General features: G+C 42.8%; 1 protein-coding gene across 1 annotated transcript in view; it reads left to right on the forward strand.

Moving 5' to 3' along the window:
* Positions 1-2,671: 2,671 nt before the first annotated feature.
* Brca2 (BRCA2 DNA repair associated) overlaps positions 2,672-17,476 on the forward strand; it is a 45,643-nt gene continuing 30,838 nt past the window's right edge. The window contains 9 exon segments of the mRNA XM_041677691.1: positions 2,672-2,720; positions 7,758-7,985; positions 12,554-12,662; positions 13,152-13,201; positions 13,520-13,560; positions 13,732-13,843; positions 15,218-15,267; positions 16,031-16,142; positions 16,606-17,406. Coding sequence (XP_041533625.1) covers positions 2,672-2,720; positions 7,758-7,985; positions 12,554-12,662; positions 13,152-13,201; positions 13,520-13,560; positions 13,732-13,843; positions 15,218-15,267; positions 16,031-16,142; positions 16,606-17,406 — 1,552 coding nt within the window.

The following is a 17,476-nucleotide window of genomic DNA, read 5'->3' on the forward strand; positions in this document are numbered from 1 at the left end:
TCAAAGATACAGAGTATGGCAGAGGTGCGGTGGCTGTGAGGCTCCTTGTGCCGAGAACAAGAAACATAGTCACAAGCTGGCGAGGGCCAGGAGTGTGCGATAAGGAAACATCTTTCAGGTGAAGTGTGTTACCGGTTCTCATTACCCCAACTGCTCCATCTTCATGAGACATCTTTCTCCTCCAACTTCCCCAGAGAGGAAAGCACCTTTTTTTTTTTTAAAGTATATTTTTTTGTTTTGCTTTTTGAGACAGGGTCTCTCTGTGTAGCTCTGGCTGTCCTGGAACTCACTATAGACCAGGCTGGGCTTGAACTCAGAGATTTGCCTGCCTCTTCCTCCAGTGTGCAGCACCACCATCTGCCTCCAAGCAGAAATTTATTATTATTTTTATTATTATGAATGTTTATTATTTTATGTATGTGTGCTTTGTCTTCATGTAGACCTGCACACCAGAAGAAGGCATCAGATCCCATTGTGAGCCACCATGTGGGTGCTGGGGAACTCAGGATGTCTGGAAAAGCAGCCAGTGTCCTTAACTGCTCAGCCATCTCTCCAGTCCTAATTATTTATAGGGTCAATGCAGATTTCACAAGGGAAGTACAAGAAGTCAAATGGATATGAACTCAAAACTTGGGACTATTACCAGGTTAGTTAGTTTTTTTTTTTTTTAAAGGTGTGTTCCACCACTACCTGACTAGGGAATTGGGTTTTTTTTAAACTTTATTTATTTATTTAGTATAGAGTGTTCTGTCTACATGTGTGCCTGCAGGCCAGAAGAGGCACCATATCTCATTATGGGTGGTTGTGAGCCATCATGCAGTTGCTGGGAATTGAACTCAGTACCTCTGGAAGATAAGTCAGTGCTCTTAACCGCTGAGCCATCTCTCCAACCCTACTTGATTGAATTTTTACCACTGGACAACACTAAACATTTTATAGTAAGAAACATTTAGTAAGCCGGGCGATGGTGGCACACGCCTTTAATCCCAGCACTAGGGAGGCTGAGGCAGGCGGATCTAGTCTACAGAGACCAACCTGGTCTACAGAGCTAGTTCCAGGACAGGCTCCAAAGCCACAGAGAAACCCTGTCTCGAACCCCCCCCCCAAAAAAAACATTTAGTAAATAGCAGTTTATTATTAGATAATACCACACATACCTCTTCTTTGCTAACTAGACCTACATCAAAAGTTTTAGGTTTGTTTGTTTGTTTTTACATTAGTGAGGCTTCCTGATACAACTAAGGATGACTGATTACCAGACAAAATGATACCAGTGAGCCAAGCAGGCTTTTCCCAGCAGTCTTTGTTGTAGTGCTGAGGATCTAACCCAGGGTTCTGCAATTTGCTCGCTATTGAGCATATTCCCCAAACCCAGGGCATTCTTTTTCTAATCCAAGTAGAACTTTTTACTGCATAAGCATGCTCTGGAAGAAGCAAGGCCCTCGAAGATCTCACTTGCTGAATCCAACTGAAGGCTTTCTAAGGTTAAAACAATAAATCCAAAGGAAGCCGCGATGCACCGGGCTTGTTACCCTGGAAATTCAGGGCTGAGGTTATGTTTCAGTTTCCCGAAGTCTCACAAAACATGGTGATCGCATCCTAAAATTGTAAAAGATAGTACCTAGGCCTGCAGAAAGGAGTTCTTATTGCAGGACTGTTACCCAACCTAGTGGCAAGAGTCACACCTTGCAACCCACGCCAGGTCCTACCACCCACCCTCAAGAAACCAATTAAAAGAGCCAAATTAAAAGTGGAAAGCAGGGCTTTGGGAAGAGGGGAAAAGAGATCCAGCGAACCAGCCCAAAGTCCTGAAGTGAGATTAAAGTGTAAAGAAAAGGCCAAGGGTATCATCTCTAAGCAGACACAGAAGATAAAGGAAAATAAACTACCAACAAAATTTCCATTTATAAGAGACCAGTATTGGTGTGGGACACCCCAAGACCAAGTTCTCAGCATAAAGATTTATTTGTCCCGTGGGACAGAGGGCAGGGAATTAGAGACAAAGACACAAGGGAGAAGGGGACAGGAACAAGAGAGAGGGAAAGGGGTATTTGTCCCCGAAGGGAACAAAGGACTGCCTCTAGATAGAGACAGAAAAATGACAAATTATAAAGGTAAAAAGGGAAATTCCGTGTTAGAAAGAAGTGTTTAATTTTTATCGGACATATTAATTAGGATAGCCAAAGGGGGCTTTTGATTGCTGGAATTCAATATTTTGATTGTTGGTCCTTGGTAGTCAGCCTCAGGAGGAAGAAGTGGTCAAATAAGGGCCTAGACCTTGGTGGTCAGCTTTAGGAATGTAAGCTAATGGGCCGAGGAAAAGGGGGAGGAGGGCGAGGCCGTCTCTGTTTGCCACGCTAGAGATGGCCAGAGTCCCTTCTCTACCCACATCAAGAAGGAAAGAAGTCACAAGAGACCCGCCCACTTGTTGTCCCCAAGGCGCCGAGACCAACGTGAGCTCGAGGGGTAGAAGAGGTGTCGGGGAGTCTGAGTGCTGCGGATGGGCGAGCGTTCCACTCGGCGGGGAGCGGGCTAATCCGGGAGGCCCGGAGACCGCCGGGAACAGCGACGGATTAATCCCCTCCCTTCACTTCCGGGTGGCGCTCGCACTGCGAGCCCTGCGTCGCCGAATCATGACGTCACGGGCCCAGGGCGGGCTTTTCGCGCGAGCATGAGAAGTGAGACGGCGCGGCTTCTGTCAGCGCCTGCAGCCAGAGCGGGTCAGTAGGACCGGGCATACGCGGGCGCTCGCTTCGGGGTGTCAGGGGCCGGGGAGACACGCCTGACGTCCCGGAGGAGCCGCTCGACCTCCTCTTGGGCCGCCGCCCGGAGTACCCCGGCTCTCCCCGGACAGGTTCCCGCCCAGCTTCTTGCAGCCCGCGGGAGTCCCTCCCCCAGGGACCAGGCGCGTCCCTAGAGCTCGCTGGGGCGCGGTTCTGTAGTTACTGGATTACCTATCCTGTCTGAGTCAACTCGGTTCCGTAATGAAGTGAACGTGATCTATTTTAAATAATAGCAAGGTCTCTTGTTGTTGACTCTCACTATATCCGCTTTCCGGTGCGTATTTTTTTATCTTGTCGCCACTTGGTTTGGAGCGCAAATATGAACTGTCCCCCATCCTCGTGGTAAATTCTGTTCTTGTCCCAAAAGATGGGCCTAAGGTAGTCTGGTTGGGCAAATTTAACAGCGCTTTTGATTTTCCCTGTCACCAAGAGAGCAAGCCTGTGAAGTGTATTTTACTTCTCTTTTGCAGAGCGAGCATTGGAGGAACACTGTAGAGAAAATGCCCATTGAATACAAAAGGAGACCAACTTTTTTTGAAATTTTTCAGGCGCGATGCAGCACAGCAGGTATTGACGAGCTTTTATAAAACTTGGTAAATTAAGTCACATAGAGAAAATATTTTCAATAAAGTAAGGCAAGGTGGATGCTTGCTTTAAAAAAAAATAAAAACAAAAACACAGCACTTGGGAGGCAGAGGCAGGTGGAACTCTGAGTTTGAGGCCAGCCTGGTCTGCATAGCAAGATAAAGCACTGTTAGGGCTACATAGAAAGACCCTGTCTCAGAAAAACAAACAAAAAAATACTTGCACTAAGTGTGATGGTTCTTCTTCTTTTTTTTTTTTTTCTTTTTTTCTCTTTTGTTTTTCGAGACGTCGTTTCTTTGTAGCTTTGGAGCCTGTCCTGGAACTAGCTCTCTTAGACCAAGCTGGCCTTGAACTCACAGAGATCCGCCTGACTCTGCCTCCAAGTGCTGGGATTAAAGGCATCTGACACCACTGGCCTGCGATAGTTGACATTTATAATCCCAGTGAATTTGATGTAGAAGACCGAGCCAGGTGGATTAAATATGAAGTCAAAACCAGTTTGAGTTACATAGGGAATTCTATGATGGCCAGACTTACAGAGCTCAGACCTAAGGTTTTTTTTTCTTTTCTTTTGGTTTTTGAGACAGTGTCTCTCTATGTAACAGTCCTGGCTTTGTAGCTAGCTTTGAACTCACTGAGATCCACCTTCTTCTGTCTCTCAAGTGCTGGGCATTTTTTTTTCTTCAGAAGAGGGGGGCATGGGAGTGACACTGGAATGTAGCTCAGTAGAGTGCATGCCTCGTGTTTGGCTGCCTGGCTTTGTTCCTCAGCTTAAACCAGGCATTAGCAGATGCCTGTAATCTCACCACTTGGGAAGTAGGGGCAGTAAGGGGCACATGAGACTGTCTATAAGTGAGCAATGATAACTCAGTCCCTGGCAGCTTTTTTTGTGCTCATTGTGGAGTCCTACATCTAGTTACCGTAGTCCTTTCCTGTCAACCAGATGATGGAGAATACCTAAATAGGTGGGAGATGTCGTAACACTGCAACTTCCAGTGGGAAGAATCGTTCGCAGGGGCTACCAGCAAATCAGATGCGTTGTGATGCTACTGATGAACAGTTGTCAGACTTTCTTTTAGGATTTGTTTTTGTTATTTTAAACCATACATCTCTGTGTGTGTGTGTGTGTGTGTGTGTGTGTGTGTGTGTGTGGTCTGTGTGTAGGTATATGCTCGTGTGTATGGGTGCCTGCAGAGGTCAGAAGAGGGCACTGGATGCCCTGGGGCTAGTGTGATAGGTGTTTGTGAGCTGCTTGATGTGGGTACTAGGGACTGGATTTGAGTCCTCTGCAAGAGCCGTAAACAGCCATCTCTGCAGCCCCATTTTTCTTGTTTTGAGGACCTCATCTTGCTATGTAACCACGGCTTAATTTCAAACTTGCTAGGTAGATCAGGTTGGTTGCAAACTTGCAGTGATCACCCTGTATCCTGGGATTGCAGCGTGAGCAACCACACCTGGCCCTGAATTAGATCCTGTCAGTGAGTATTGGCAGTGCATGACTAAGAAACGCACCTCCATTTGTTCTGCAGCTGGTCTGATCCGACTACTCTTTGGAAGCTGGGAAGAAATTGGCCCCTGAGAGTCCCTAGAAATGGTTGATTTCATTATGGGAGCTCACATTTCATCGTTAGCAGCAAACTTTTTTTCTTCACTCGAATGAGCTCACTGCATTCTTGAGAAAATGTCTACCAAACACTTCAGATCGGAGCACTTGGTTCGTCTGGCCGTCCTTCCCAGGAAAAGATGGCCTTTTGTGAAAAGTGTCTGAGTTTGGCTCGCAACTCTTCATGAGTGCTTTTCTGTTAGTTACACTTCTGTCTGCAGAAATGCTGTATGCATGTTATTTCTCAGAAAATTGGGTAGGGTGTGCTAATGAGTTAAGCTTAGTTCCGTCAGGTGGCTTAGTGGATAAAGGTGTGTGCTGCACAGGTCTGGTGACCAGCTCGTTGCCGCGAAGCCGTATGAAGGAAGAAGGACAGGAGCAGCTGTGCACAGTTGTCTCTGACCCCCACGTGTCACATACACAGTAGTAACAAGATATAAACATAAGCTTCATGCAGTTCATTTTTGCTTTGTTCGAAAGTCCCTGGCATTTCCCCGTTGGGTGGGCAGGAAATGTCAGTACTAGTATAGCTGGGTCCACTGCCTTCTGTCTCGAGGTGCAGCAGTTGTTTCCATACCTCATCCTTGCTGTGATGTGAAAAGGTGAAGGACACCATGGCCTAATTGTGAAATGCATTTAGTTACTGAATCTCCTGAAGCAGGTGAAACTGCTCTATTGGGTGGGTGGGTGTTAGACATTTTGTCATTGCCATGTAAGAATCTTTTTTTTTTTTCATACTTATTTGAAAGTGTTTCTTTAACCCATACTCAAAGAGATTTGTCATATTTAGTCCTCAAAATTATTTTTTAATTTATAGAATACATGCTTATGTGAATAGGGTTTTTTTTTCCTGAATTAATGATTGTTAAGATTGAAAAAAGAGCCGGGCGATGGTGGCACACACCTTTAATCCCAGCACTCGGGAGGCAGAGGCAGGCAGATCTCTGTGAGTTCGAGACCAGCCTGGTCTACAGAGCTAGTTCCAGGACAGGCTCCAAAGCCACAGAGAAACCCTGTCTTGAAAAACCAAAAAAAAGGGGGCTGGAGAGATGGCTCAGTGGTTAAGAGCATTGCCTGCTCTTCCAAAGGTCATGAGTTCAATTCCCAGCAACCACATGGTGGCTCACAACCATCTGTAATGAGGTCTGCTCTGCTGCCCTCTTCTGGTCTACAAACACACAGAGACAGAATATTGCATACAAAATAAATAAATAAATATTTAAAAAAAAAAAGATTAAAAAAAGATATTATAGCTAAATTCTATCTCCTTGTAACTTTTTCAAAATTGGGTGTTGCTGCACTTTCAAAAGAGTACATTATTGATCTTGCTTAATGAGCCTTAAAGTATTCCACAGTCATGGTTCTTGTTTTTCTTTTTTGTTTTGTTTTCTGTATTTGGTATGCTCTAGATTATGGAGTCCCCACCCCCCCCTACCCCCTTTGTTTTACGAGACAGGGTTTTTCCACGTAACCTTGGCTCTTCTGGAGCTTGCTGTGTAGACTAAGCTGGCCTTGAACTCAGCAATTTGTCTGCCTCTGCCTGCCAAGAACTGGGTGTGTGCCAACATGCCCAACTTCTTTTTCTTTTTTTAAGGTAGGCTCCCAGGGCTAGAGATTTAAGAGCACTGGCTGTTCTTTCACAGGACCCAGGTTCAATTCCCAGCACTCACATGACAACTCACAACTGTCTGTAACTCCAGTTCCATAGTAACCAATACCCTCATGCAGACATACATTCAGTCAAAACACTAATGCACATAAATTAAAATTTAAAACAAAAAGATAGCCCCCACCCCACACCTTCTTTATTGGTTTTTAAGATAGAATCTCACTGTGTAGGCAAGCTAGCCTGGAACTCATGACATCCTCCTGCTATAGCCTCCTAAATACTAGAATTATAAGTGTGTGATATCATACCCAATTGAGAAATGGTTTTTGTGTAGCTAACCTCAAACTTAAGATCTTTCTGACTCAATCCCTAAGTGATAGGATTACAGGTGTTTGCCAACCATGCCCAGCTAGTCAAAATTTCAAGTTCCTTTGTTTAGTATTTTTTTAAAGGTTTATTTATTGTGTATATAGTGTTTCTCCTGCACAGGTCAGGTGCTTGCAGGCCAGAAGAAGGCACCAGTTCACATTACAGATGGTAGTGAGTCAACATGTGGTTGCTGGGAATTGAACTCAAAACCTCTAGAAGAACAGCCAGTACTCTTAACCTCTGAGCCATCTCACCAGCCCCTTGTTTTATTTATTTATTTTTTATGTGTCTAAATTTATTTTGTGGTGGGAACAGAGTGGCAGAGCAGTCAGGGGACAACTTGCAAGAGTCAATTTTCTACTTTCACCATGTGGATTCTGGTCATGAGCTGAGGTCTCCAGGCTTGGCAGTAAAGCCCCTTTAACCTGCTGAGCCCTCTTGCTGGCATTGTTTTCTTTGTTGAAATGAAGTTCTCGGTGTGTAGCCTGGGCTGTTTTCAGTCTTCAGTCCTCCTGCCTCAGACCTACTGAAAGTGGAATAACAGATGAGTACAACCATGCCTTCTCCTTTATTCTTTACTATGATCTTTTTGACGTTTTTTTTTTATTGATTTTGTTTGTGTGTGTGCACATACTCTACGACACGAGGTGAGTGAACATCTGAGTGTGGGCTCGAATGTATCTCAGGTTGGCAGGCTTAGCATGAGTGGAATCACCTTTATCAACCCTGGTTGTTATGATCTTCATCGCTCAGGAGTTCCTCAGTGTCACTGATTAAAACTAAGGTAGGACTTTTGCTTTTCTTGCAGATTTAGGACCAATAAGCCTCAACTGGTTTGAAGAACTTTCTTCAGAAGCACCACTGTATAATTTTGAACCTTCAGAAGAATATGACTATAAACCCCACAGTTATGAACCACAGCTGTTTAAAACACCACAGAGAAAGCCGCCTTACCATCAGTTGGCTTCAACTCCAATAATATTCAAAGAACAAGGTCAAACTCAACCACTAGACCAGTCGCCTTTCAACGAATTAGGTAACTATAGCCAGATATGGTGGCACACGCCTTTAGTCCCAACATTTGGGAGACAGAATCAGTTAGTTCTCTGAATTTGAGGCCAGCCTGGTCTACAGCCAGAGCTACACAGAGAGACCCTGTCTAAAAAATTAAAAAAAAAAAAAGTTAAGTATTGGTTAAACTTGGACAAATGATGCAGTTGAAGTGTGATGGAGGGGGGCATGAGCTAGGACTGCAGGCAGAATTGTATGTAAAATCGCAGCTCTGTGATGAACTGAGTTCTGTTGTGCTGATCACAGTCTTTCTCATCTCTTTCCTGACTCAAGAATGGAGATGGTGGAAATGGTATGTGATAGGTTTGGGTTCAAGGAAATAATTTTGGTATTTAGTAAATGCTTCTTTCCTCCTATGATCAGTATGCTAAGTATTAGTAAAAACACTAAGATTTTACTGAATTATGACTTGGATATTCAAAAAAGCCTGGGATTGCGGGGCGGTGGTGGCGCACGCCTTTAATCCCAGCACTTGGGAGGCAGAGGCAGGCGGATCTCTGTGAGTTCAAGACCAGCCTGGTCTACAAGAGCTAGTTCCAGGACAGGCTCCAAAACCACAGAGAAACCCTGTCTCGAAAAACCAAAAAAAAAAAAAAAAAGCCTGGGACTTGTTGATGTTTCCTAAACTATATTTCTGCAAGTTATACGAGGATGGAGGTGGGGTTTTTTGTCCTTTTTAAAAAAAATTTTTATACTTTTTTTATTGATATTTATTGAGCTCTACATTTTTCTCTGCTCCCCTCCCTGCCTCTCTCCTCCCCCTTCAACCCTCCCCCAAGGTCCCCATGCTCCCAATTTACTCAGGAGATCTTGTCTTTTTCTACTTCCCATGTAGATTAGATCTATGTAAGTCTCTCTTAGTGTCCTCATTGTTGTCTAACTTCTCTGGGATTGTGGTTTGTAGGCTGGTTTTCTTTGCTTTATGTTTAAAAACCACCTATGAGTGAGTACATGTGATAATTGTCTTTCTGTGGGTTACCTTACTCAAAATAATGTTTTCTAGCTCCATCCATTTTCCTGCAAAATTCAAGATGTCGTTATTTTTTTCTGCTGTGTAGGACTCCATTGTGTAAATGTACCACATTTTCCTTATCCATTCTTCAGTCAAGGGGCTTTTAGGTTGTTTCCAGGTTCTGGCTATGACAAACAATGCTGCTATAAACCTAGTTGAGCACATGACCTTGTGGCACGATTGAGTATCCTTTGGATATATACCCAAAAGTGGTATTGCTGGGTCTTGAGGAAGGTTGTTTCCTAATTTTCTGAGAAATAGCCACACTGACATCAAAAGGGGCTGTAACAGCTTGCATTCCCACCAGCAATGCAGAAGTGTTCTCTTTTCCCCACAACCACTCCAGCATAAGTTGTCATCAGTGTTTTTGATTTTGGCCATTCTTACAAGTGTAAGATGACAGAGGCAAGCAGATCTCTGTGAGTTTGAGACCAGCCTGGTCTACAGAGCTAGTTCCAGGACAGGCTCCAAAGCCACAGAGAAACCCTGTTTCGAAAAACCAAAAAAAAAAAAAAAAAAAAAAAAAGTGTAAGATGGAATCTCAGAGTTGTTTTGATTGCATTTTTCTGATGACTAAGGATGTTGAACATTTCCTGAAGTGTCTTTTAGCCATTTTAGATTCCTCTGTTGAGAGTTCTCTGTTTAGCTCTGTACTCCATTTTTTTAATTGGATTATGTGTTCTTTGGTGACCAATTTCTTGAGTTCTTTGTATATTTTGGAGATCAGATTCGGGGTTAGTGAAGATATTTTCTCATTCTGTAGGCTGTCATTTTGTCTTGTTGACTGTATCCTTTGCTTTACAGAAGCTTTTCAGTTTCAGGAGGTCCCATTTATTATTGTTTTTCTCAGTGTCTGTGCTGCTGGGGTTATATTTAGGAAGTGGTTCCCTGTGCCAATGCATTCAAGTGTATTTCCCACTTTCTCTTATAAGGTTCAATGTGGTTGGCTTTATATTGAGGTCTTTGATTCATTTGTACTTGAGTTTTGTGCATGGTGATAGATATGGATCTATTTTCATTTTTCTATATGTTAATATCCAGTTATGCCAGCACCACTTGTTAAATATGCTTTTTTTCCCTTTCATAATTTTTGCTTCTTTATCAAATATCAGGTGTTTGAAGATGTGTGGGTTGATATTTGGGTCTTCTGTTCTGTTCCATTGGTCCTCCTGTCTGTTCTTATGCCAGTACCAGGCTGTTTTCATTACTGTAGCTCTAGAGTAGAGTTTGAAGTCAGGAATTGTGATACCTCCAGAAGTTCTTTTATTGTACAAGATTGTTTTGGCTATCCTGGGTTTTTTGCTTTTCCGTAGGTGTTTTTTTTTTTAATTAATTTCTTGTGAGTATTTTATTTATTTATTTATTTATTTATTTTTTTGGTTTTACAAGACAGGGTTTCTTTGTGGCTTTGGAGCCTGTCCTGGAACTAGCTCTGTAGACCAGGCTGGTCTCGAACTCACAGAGATCTGCCTGCCTCTGCCTCCCGAGTGCTGGGATTAAAGGCGTGTGCCACCATCGCCCTACTGTGAGTATTTTAATTTGACAACAGTGTCTCTGACCTAGGTGCCAGGTGGTTGTAAACATTTGTTTAGTAAGGTTGTACATTTGTTCAGCCTCTGGAATATTTATTACCTTCTTGACATAAGTGTGCACTTTGTTTTGCTTTAGAGTACTATGTTGTGATATGCATGCTCAGTGAGATGTTAAGTGTAGTTGTAATTGCTATGGGTATAGTAATAGGATAGAATGTACCTTATGAAATTCACAGAATAGTGGGGAAACAGGAACATATAGGAGGGCAGGCACATACTATACCCTTGGGACCACTAAAGCTTACTAATTCGATAGTTCCTTCTTGAATAGCATCCCTCCTTTCAGGTGAGTATTGGATTAGTCAGTTTCTTTCTTCCTTCCTTCCTTCCTTCCTTCCTTTCTTTCTTTTTTAAAGATTTATTTATTATGTATACACATACCAGAAGAGGGCATCAGATCTTATTCTAGATGGTTGTGAGCCACTATGTGGTTGCTGGGAATTGAACTCAGGTCCTCTGGAAGAGCAACCAGTGCTCTTAACATCTGAGCCATCTCTCCAGCCCAGATTAGTTTCTTTTTTTTTTTTTTAATTTATTTATTATGTATACATATTCTGTCCGCGTGTATGCCTGCAGGCCAGAAGAGGGCACCAGACATCATTACAGATGGTTGTAAGCCACCACGTGGACGCTGGGATTTGAACTCAGGACCTTTGGAAGAGCAGGCAATGCTCTTAACCACTGAGCCATCTCTCCAGCCCTAGTCAGTTTCTTAATGGAAGCTTGAAAGTAGATATTTGAAGTCAACAAAAAAGTGAAAGACAGTTGACTGTGGTGGAAGGCAGAGGCCAATAGATAGCTTGAGTTCAAGGCCGACTTGGTCAACATAGCAAGTTCCAAGACAGCCAGGGCTGTAACCTCAAGAGACACAGATGGTTTTTTTTTTTTTTTTTTGGTTTTTCAAGACAGGGTTTCTCTGTGGTTTTGGAGCCTGTCCTGGAACTAGCTCTTGTAGACCAGGCTGGTCTCGAACTCACAGAGATACGCCTGCCTCTGCCTCCCAAGTGCTGGGATTAAAGGCGTGCGCCACCACCGCCCAGCTGGGAAACAGATCTTGTATGTAGTTCTGCAGGTTTGGCAGCTTGCACAAAGAGTAGTCACAGTGGTGTGTGAAAGAATAGCATCTTACCAGCTAAGTCAAATGAAGCCATCAGGCAAGCAGGGTAGTTTGGTAGTGTACATGTTTATCATTTGATACTTTATTTATCTTTATTTTATGTACATTGGTATCTTGCCTGCATGTATGTCTGTGTGAGAGGGAGTTGGATCCCTTAGAACAGCCGTTACCTGCAGGTGTGAGTTGCCATGTGGGTGCTGAAAATTGAACCTGGATCCTCTGGAAGAGCAGCCAGTGCTCTTAACTCTCTCCAGCTCCACCCCTCAACACCGTGTTTGTCATTTGAAAAGCCCTAGTTTCAGTCTCCATCACCCAAGAAAAGGAAGGGACGAGGGGAAGTTGCAGTCATGAAGGCCTTGTTTTCCCACTTTTATTCAGGAGTCTAAAGTGAAATGGCGAAAGCAGAATGATTCGTTCAGATTGGACTTGTGGTTTCCCTTCAGCGTCTACCTTTTTTATTATTATTATTATTATTATTTAATTTTATCTATTTATTATGTATACAGTGCTCTGCCTACATGTATCCTTGCAGGCCAGAAGAGGGCACCAGATCTCATTACAGATGGTTGTGAGCCACCATGTGGTTGCTGGGAATTGAACTCAGGACCTTTGGAAGAGCATGCAGAGCTCTTAACCACTGAGCCATCTCTCAGGCCCTATTATTTACCTTCTGTGATGCCATAGCATAGGCTGTACTCATCTCTTAAGATGCATCTCCCTAGGAGGCAACAGCTCCCTGAATAGTCTGTTTTCATTCTTAAGTTCAAAGTCCGTAGTGTCTACACCCTCACGGGATTTTTCTACTGTTTCAGGGAAGATTACTGCAAACAGTAAACATAAAAATCACCGCAGAACAAAGGCCAAAGTGGGACCCGTGCTTGATGTTGCCAGTCCGCCTCTGAGATCTTGTCTCAGCGAAAGGTATGAGGAGCCTAGTGTATATTTTATAAGGACTTACAGACATGCATTTTATTTGTTTTCAAGGCCTCATCTCACACTGCAGAATTTCCAGCCTTAGCCTCCCACGAGGCTGGGGGCTCTGATGAACCATCATGCTCAGCTTCTGTTAGAATGTGTTTAAACAAAACGTTCTCTTGCATGTGTTTGTCTCAGAAATAAACTGTCATCCAGATCGCTACAGCTGAGTACCTCCTGGACGAACTTCTGTTTTTAAATAATGTGTAATAAATTCTTCAAGTGGTACTTTTTATGTTAGGAACGTTTACTTTGAGCCAGGCCTGGTAACCCACTCTGAAAATCCTAGCACTAGAGAACCTGAGGCAGCTGGGTCACAGTGTGAGGCTGCATATCAAACTGTTGTCTTCCCAACCATAAAAACTCAGTACAGAATGATCTCTCTGCTATTGCTGTTCTCCTTTTAACCTGAGGCCATTGTTTCGCTTTGTCTAGCCCTCTTCCTCTGCGACGCACACAAGTTGTACCACAAAGAGAAAAGCCAGGTATGAGCACTGCAAAGGTTCTTATTTTTATTGTCTTTTAAGACTTTATTTACTTTTAAATTATCTGTTTGAGTGTTTTGCCTATGTGTATGTATGTATAACACATGCATGCCTGGTGTCTAGAGGCCATAAGTGAGCATTAGGTCCCCGGGAACTACAGTTATAGATGATTGCGAGCCACCTATTGTAGGTGATTGGAACCCAGGTCCTCTGCAAGAACAGCCGGTACTCTCAAGTGCAGCCCCCTGGGTTTTACTTGTAGGTTGTCGAAATGTTAATAAAAATCTAATATACTTTGTGGTTTTTTTTCACTTGCAGTATTATATGGAAGTTTATTTTCTTCACCAAAAATCGAGGAGGTAAGTGTTCCGCTCAGATTACTTCCTTAATATAAGTTGAGAATGTGACAGTGTCATCCCTTTAGCTCGAGAGTTGCAGATCTGCACTTAGCATTATGTGGTAAATAAAGTGTGAATGAAAAACATAGTCACCAGTGTCTCTGTACATTAAACTGTTGTCTTTTTTTGTAGGGTCAGACACCCAAACCCATCTCTGAAAGTCTCGGAGTTGAGGTGGATCCTGATATGTCTTGGTCAAGTTCGTTAGCTACACCTCCAACCCTTAGTTCCACTGTGCTCATAGGTAATGGTGGCAAATGTGTACTGCACAGGATGAGGTAGCTGAGGCAGCTAAGTTGTCACTTCCATCCTTGTGTTAGAAAGAAAACATGGGGCGCTGGAGAGATGGCTCAGTGTTTATGAACATCTGCTGTCTTGTAGAGGACCCTGGTTCAGTTCTCTGCACCCATGTAGTGGCTTACAACTGTCCATAATAACTCCAATTCCAAGCCAGGTGGTGGTGGCACACACCTTTAATCCCAGCCCTCTGGAGGCAGAGGCAGGTGAATCTTTGTGAGTTCGAGACCAGCCTGGTGTACAAGAGTTAGTTCCAGTACAGGCTTCAAAGCTATAGAGAAACCCTGTCTCAAAAAACCAAAACCAAAACCAAACCAAACAATCAAACAAACAAAAAGGTTAAAAAAGTAAGTAAACATGAAAGCTGATTCAGATGTTACTGTGTGCTGAATATGTTATTAGTTCAGAATAATTTTCTTCTCTCTGTCTAAAATGCTATCAGAGAGTCACATTTTAGCACTATGTCATCTGTGTATTATAACTTCATGTACACATTTACTTTTATGCACATTTACCTTCTGAGTCATCTTGCCAGCCCTCAACCAGGGCTTGGGTGATGCTAGCCAAATAGCATTTCATTTTGGTCCGTTTAGCCAGAAGTGATTGGAGTTTATTTTATTGCTTATGTAAAATAATAAAGTAAAAAGGCTGAAAGCTAAGAAGTAATTAGCATTAATTATGGCTTTAGAATGAATCATTGTCTAAACAAAGCATAAAGTTTCCCAGGGAAGCTTTGAAGTCACAGCCTTTACATGTCTTTCATTAGCCATTGTAGAGAATATTACCATAAAGCTAATGTCACCAAACCACCATTTCTAACCACCATGCAAGTGGCATTAAGAAACAGTGTGACAAGTCAGTCCAGGTCAGTCTTCCTCATTGCTGACTTTGGTCACTTAATTTTGTTTCAGATGTGCCTCTTATCAAATAATGTGTGTGTGGGGGGTTGTTTCCAAAAAGGTTTTGTCTATTAATTTTGGTGTACAATATGTAATACAGAGCCAGTGGTGGTGGTGCACGCCTTTAATCCCATCACTCGGGAGGCAGAGGTAGGCAGATCTCTGTGAGTTTGAGGCCAGCCTGGTCTACAAGAACTAGTTCCAGCCGGGTGGTGGTGGCGCATGCCTTTAATCCCAGCACTCAGGAGGCAGAGGCAGGTGGATCTCTGTGAGTTCGAGATCAGCCTGGTCTACAAGAGCTAGTTTCAGGACAGGCTCCAAAACCACAGAGAAACCCCATCTCAAAGCTACAGAGAAACCCTGTCTCAAAAGAAAACAAACAAAAAATAATACAATACAGTGAAATTTAATTTCTTTTATAGCCCGAGATGAGGAAGCACGAGGAATTGTGTATCCTGGAGACTCTCCTGCTGTAAGTCAGTGTCAGGATGGTGATACTCATGACATTCCTCATTAAGAATATCTTCACTTTGTGTGTATGTGTGTGTTTGTGTGTGTACACAGGCTGCATAGAGAAACCCTGTCTCAGACAAAAAAAAAAATTCTCAGATTTTACATGTATATATTTTGATCATATTCACCCTCTTTTCTTCCTCCAATTCCCTCATGATCCTCCCTAACATGACCCACTCTCAGCTTTATATACTCTTTTTCTTTAGTTTTAAAATGATCCCCTGAATCCAACTAGTACCCTTAGATGCAGATGAGTGTGGGGACACATTGGAGGGTGAGCAGCCTCCCACTTGCCATTTGCTCTACCCAAATGTTTCTCTTTCCCAGTAGCCATCAGCTACCAAAGCTCCTCAGCTCGTTTTTGTTGTTGTTTTGGTTTGGGTTTGATTTATTTTTTGTTTTTGGCTTTTTTGAGATGGGTTTTGCTATGCAGTCCTAGCTAGCCCTAAACTGGTTGAAAATCATTCTAGCCTCAAATTTGTAATCTTCCTGCCTCTGCTTCCCACGTGCTAAGATTATATGTGTGTGTCACTATGCCTGGCTGTCCTGCATTCTTTAAAACTACAATTTATAATTTTCCTAACCTTCGGGAATGTTTCTAAACCTGATCCCATATGTAATTTCTTCCTAAAAAGTTTTCTGTCTTCCTGTTTGGTAACATGAATATGTATGTGCAACAAAAGGGTTATACTAGTTAATGATTTTGAAAATAATTTCAGCAGATTTTGAGAAGCTACTTTTCCAACCACAATGAAAGTCTGAAAAAGAATGCTAGATCTCTTCCCTCTGTGACTGACAGCGAAAACAAAAGCCAGAGGCAAGCTTTTAGTCACGGTAAGTACTTCTATTTAGTTGGGCCACTGATCTTAATTGATGTAATTGTTCTTTTCTTCAGGAGAAAGCCACTGCTTTCCTTTCTAGACCTTTGACATCAGGATACAAAAGATAGAAGCTCACTTGATAGATTTGCTTCCTGCTTCCTCGTAGTAATACAGGCTTGGTTGACTATGTCTGAGTTGACAGATCTTAGAATACTAAGTTGGGGAGATAGCACTTTCAAAGGTGCCCCTTAACTGTGTAGACCTGATAAAAGATGTATTAGAGATTGGCATCTGAGTAGAGACTTTCAGCACATTGGCACTGGCTTTTAGATGAGCGACTTGCCAGAAAAAGAACTGGCATTCAGAATAACCCCTTGTTGCATATTTGTGTATTATTTAATATGAATCATGTTTGGAGAAGAATTGTGAGTTGTATTATAAATGTTATAATATGCTTTTGTTTTGAATTGTAACAGGATTGGAGAAAATGTTAGGGGATTCATCTGGCAAAACAAACAGCTTCAAAGATTGCCTTCAAAAGACAATGCCAAATGTTGTGGAAGATTGGGAGACAACTGCAGAAACTTCTGAAGAAGATAGTTTCTCGTTATGTTTTCCTAAGCATAGAAGCAGAAATCTACAAAAAATGAGAATGGGCAAGAGCAGGAAGAAAATTTTCAGTGACGTCAGAACTGATGAGTTAAGTGAAGAAGCTAGTAGATGGGCTGGTGAGAAACATTCATCTGAACTGAATATTAAACCAAGCCACAGTGATCCCTTAGATCCAGATGTGACAAACCAGAAGCCCTGTAGCAGTGGAAATGAGGAAATCTGCAAGGAAGCTGTACAGTCTTCCAGCAGTGGGTGGTCTCAGCTAACCCTCTCTGGTCTGACTGGAACCCAGATGGGAAAAACACCTCTCCTGTGTATTTCTTCTAATAACCAGAATAATTCAGAAAAAGACTTCATAGATACGAAGAAAGAAGGTATTGACTCTATTGCTTCAGAAAACTCTTTACCTCATATTTCTGTTCTTCCAGAACCAGAAAAGGTGATCAGTGAGAAAACTCTGGGAGATAGGGCACACGAAGGACAGCATCTTGACTCACACAAGGTCTCCCTTGCAGGGGAGCAAGCAGTGTCTGGAACTTGTCAAGCAGCCTGCCTGTTTCAGAGTGTCGGCAAGTCTGTGTTCAGAATGAGAGAGCCACTTGAGGAGTGTCTGGGCACTGTGTTCTCAGAGAGTGAGACCAACTTAGCTGCCACAGAAGAACCTGGCACCTCTGCCAGTGTGTTGGGAACTTGTGTTGTGTGCTCACAGACAGAACCTGTCACCTCTACCAGTGT

The sequence above is a fragment of the Microtus oregoni genome, unplaced genomic scaffold, assembly GCF_018167655.1.
Source record: "Microtus oregoni isolate MIOR12 unplaced genomic scaffold, Mior012 000029F_ref0000214, whole genome shotgun sequence".
Taxonomy (NCBI): domain Eukaryota; kingdom Metazoa; phylum Chordata; class Mammalia; order Rodentia; family Cricetidae; genus Microtus; species Microtus oregoni.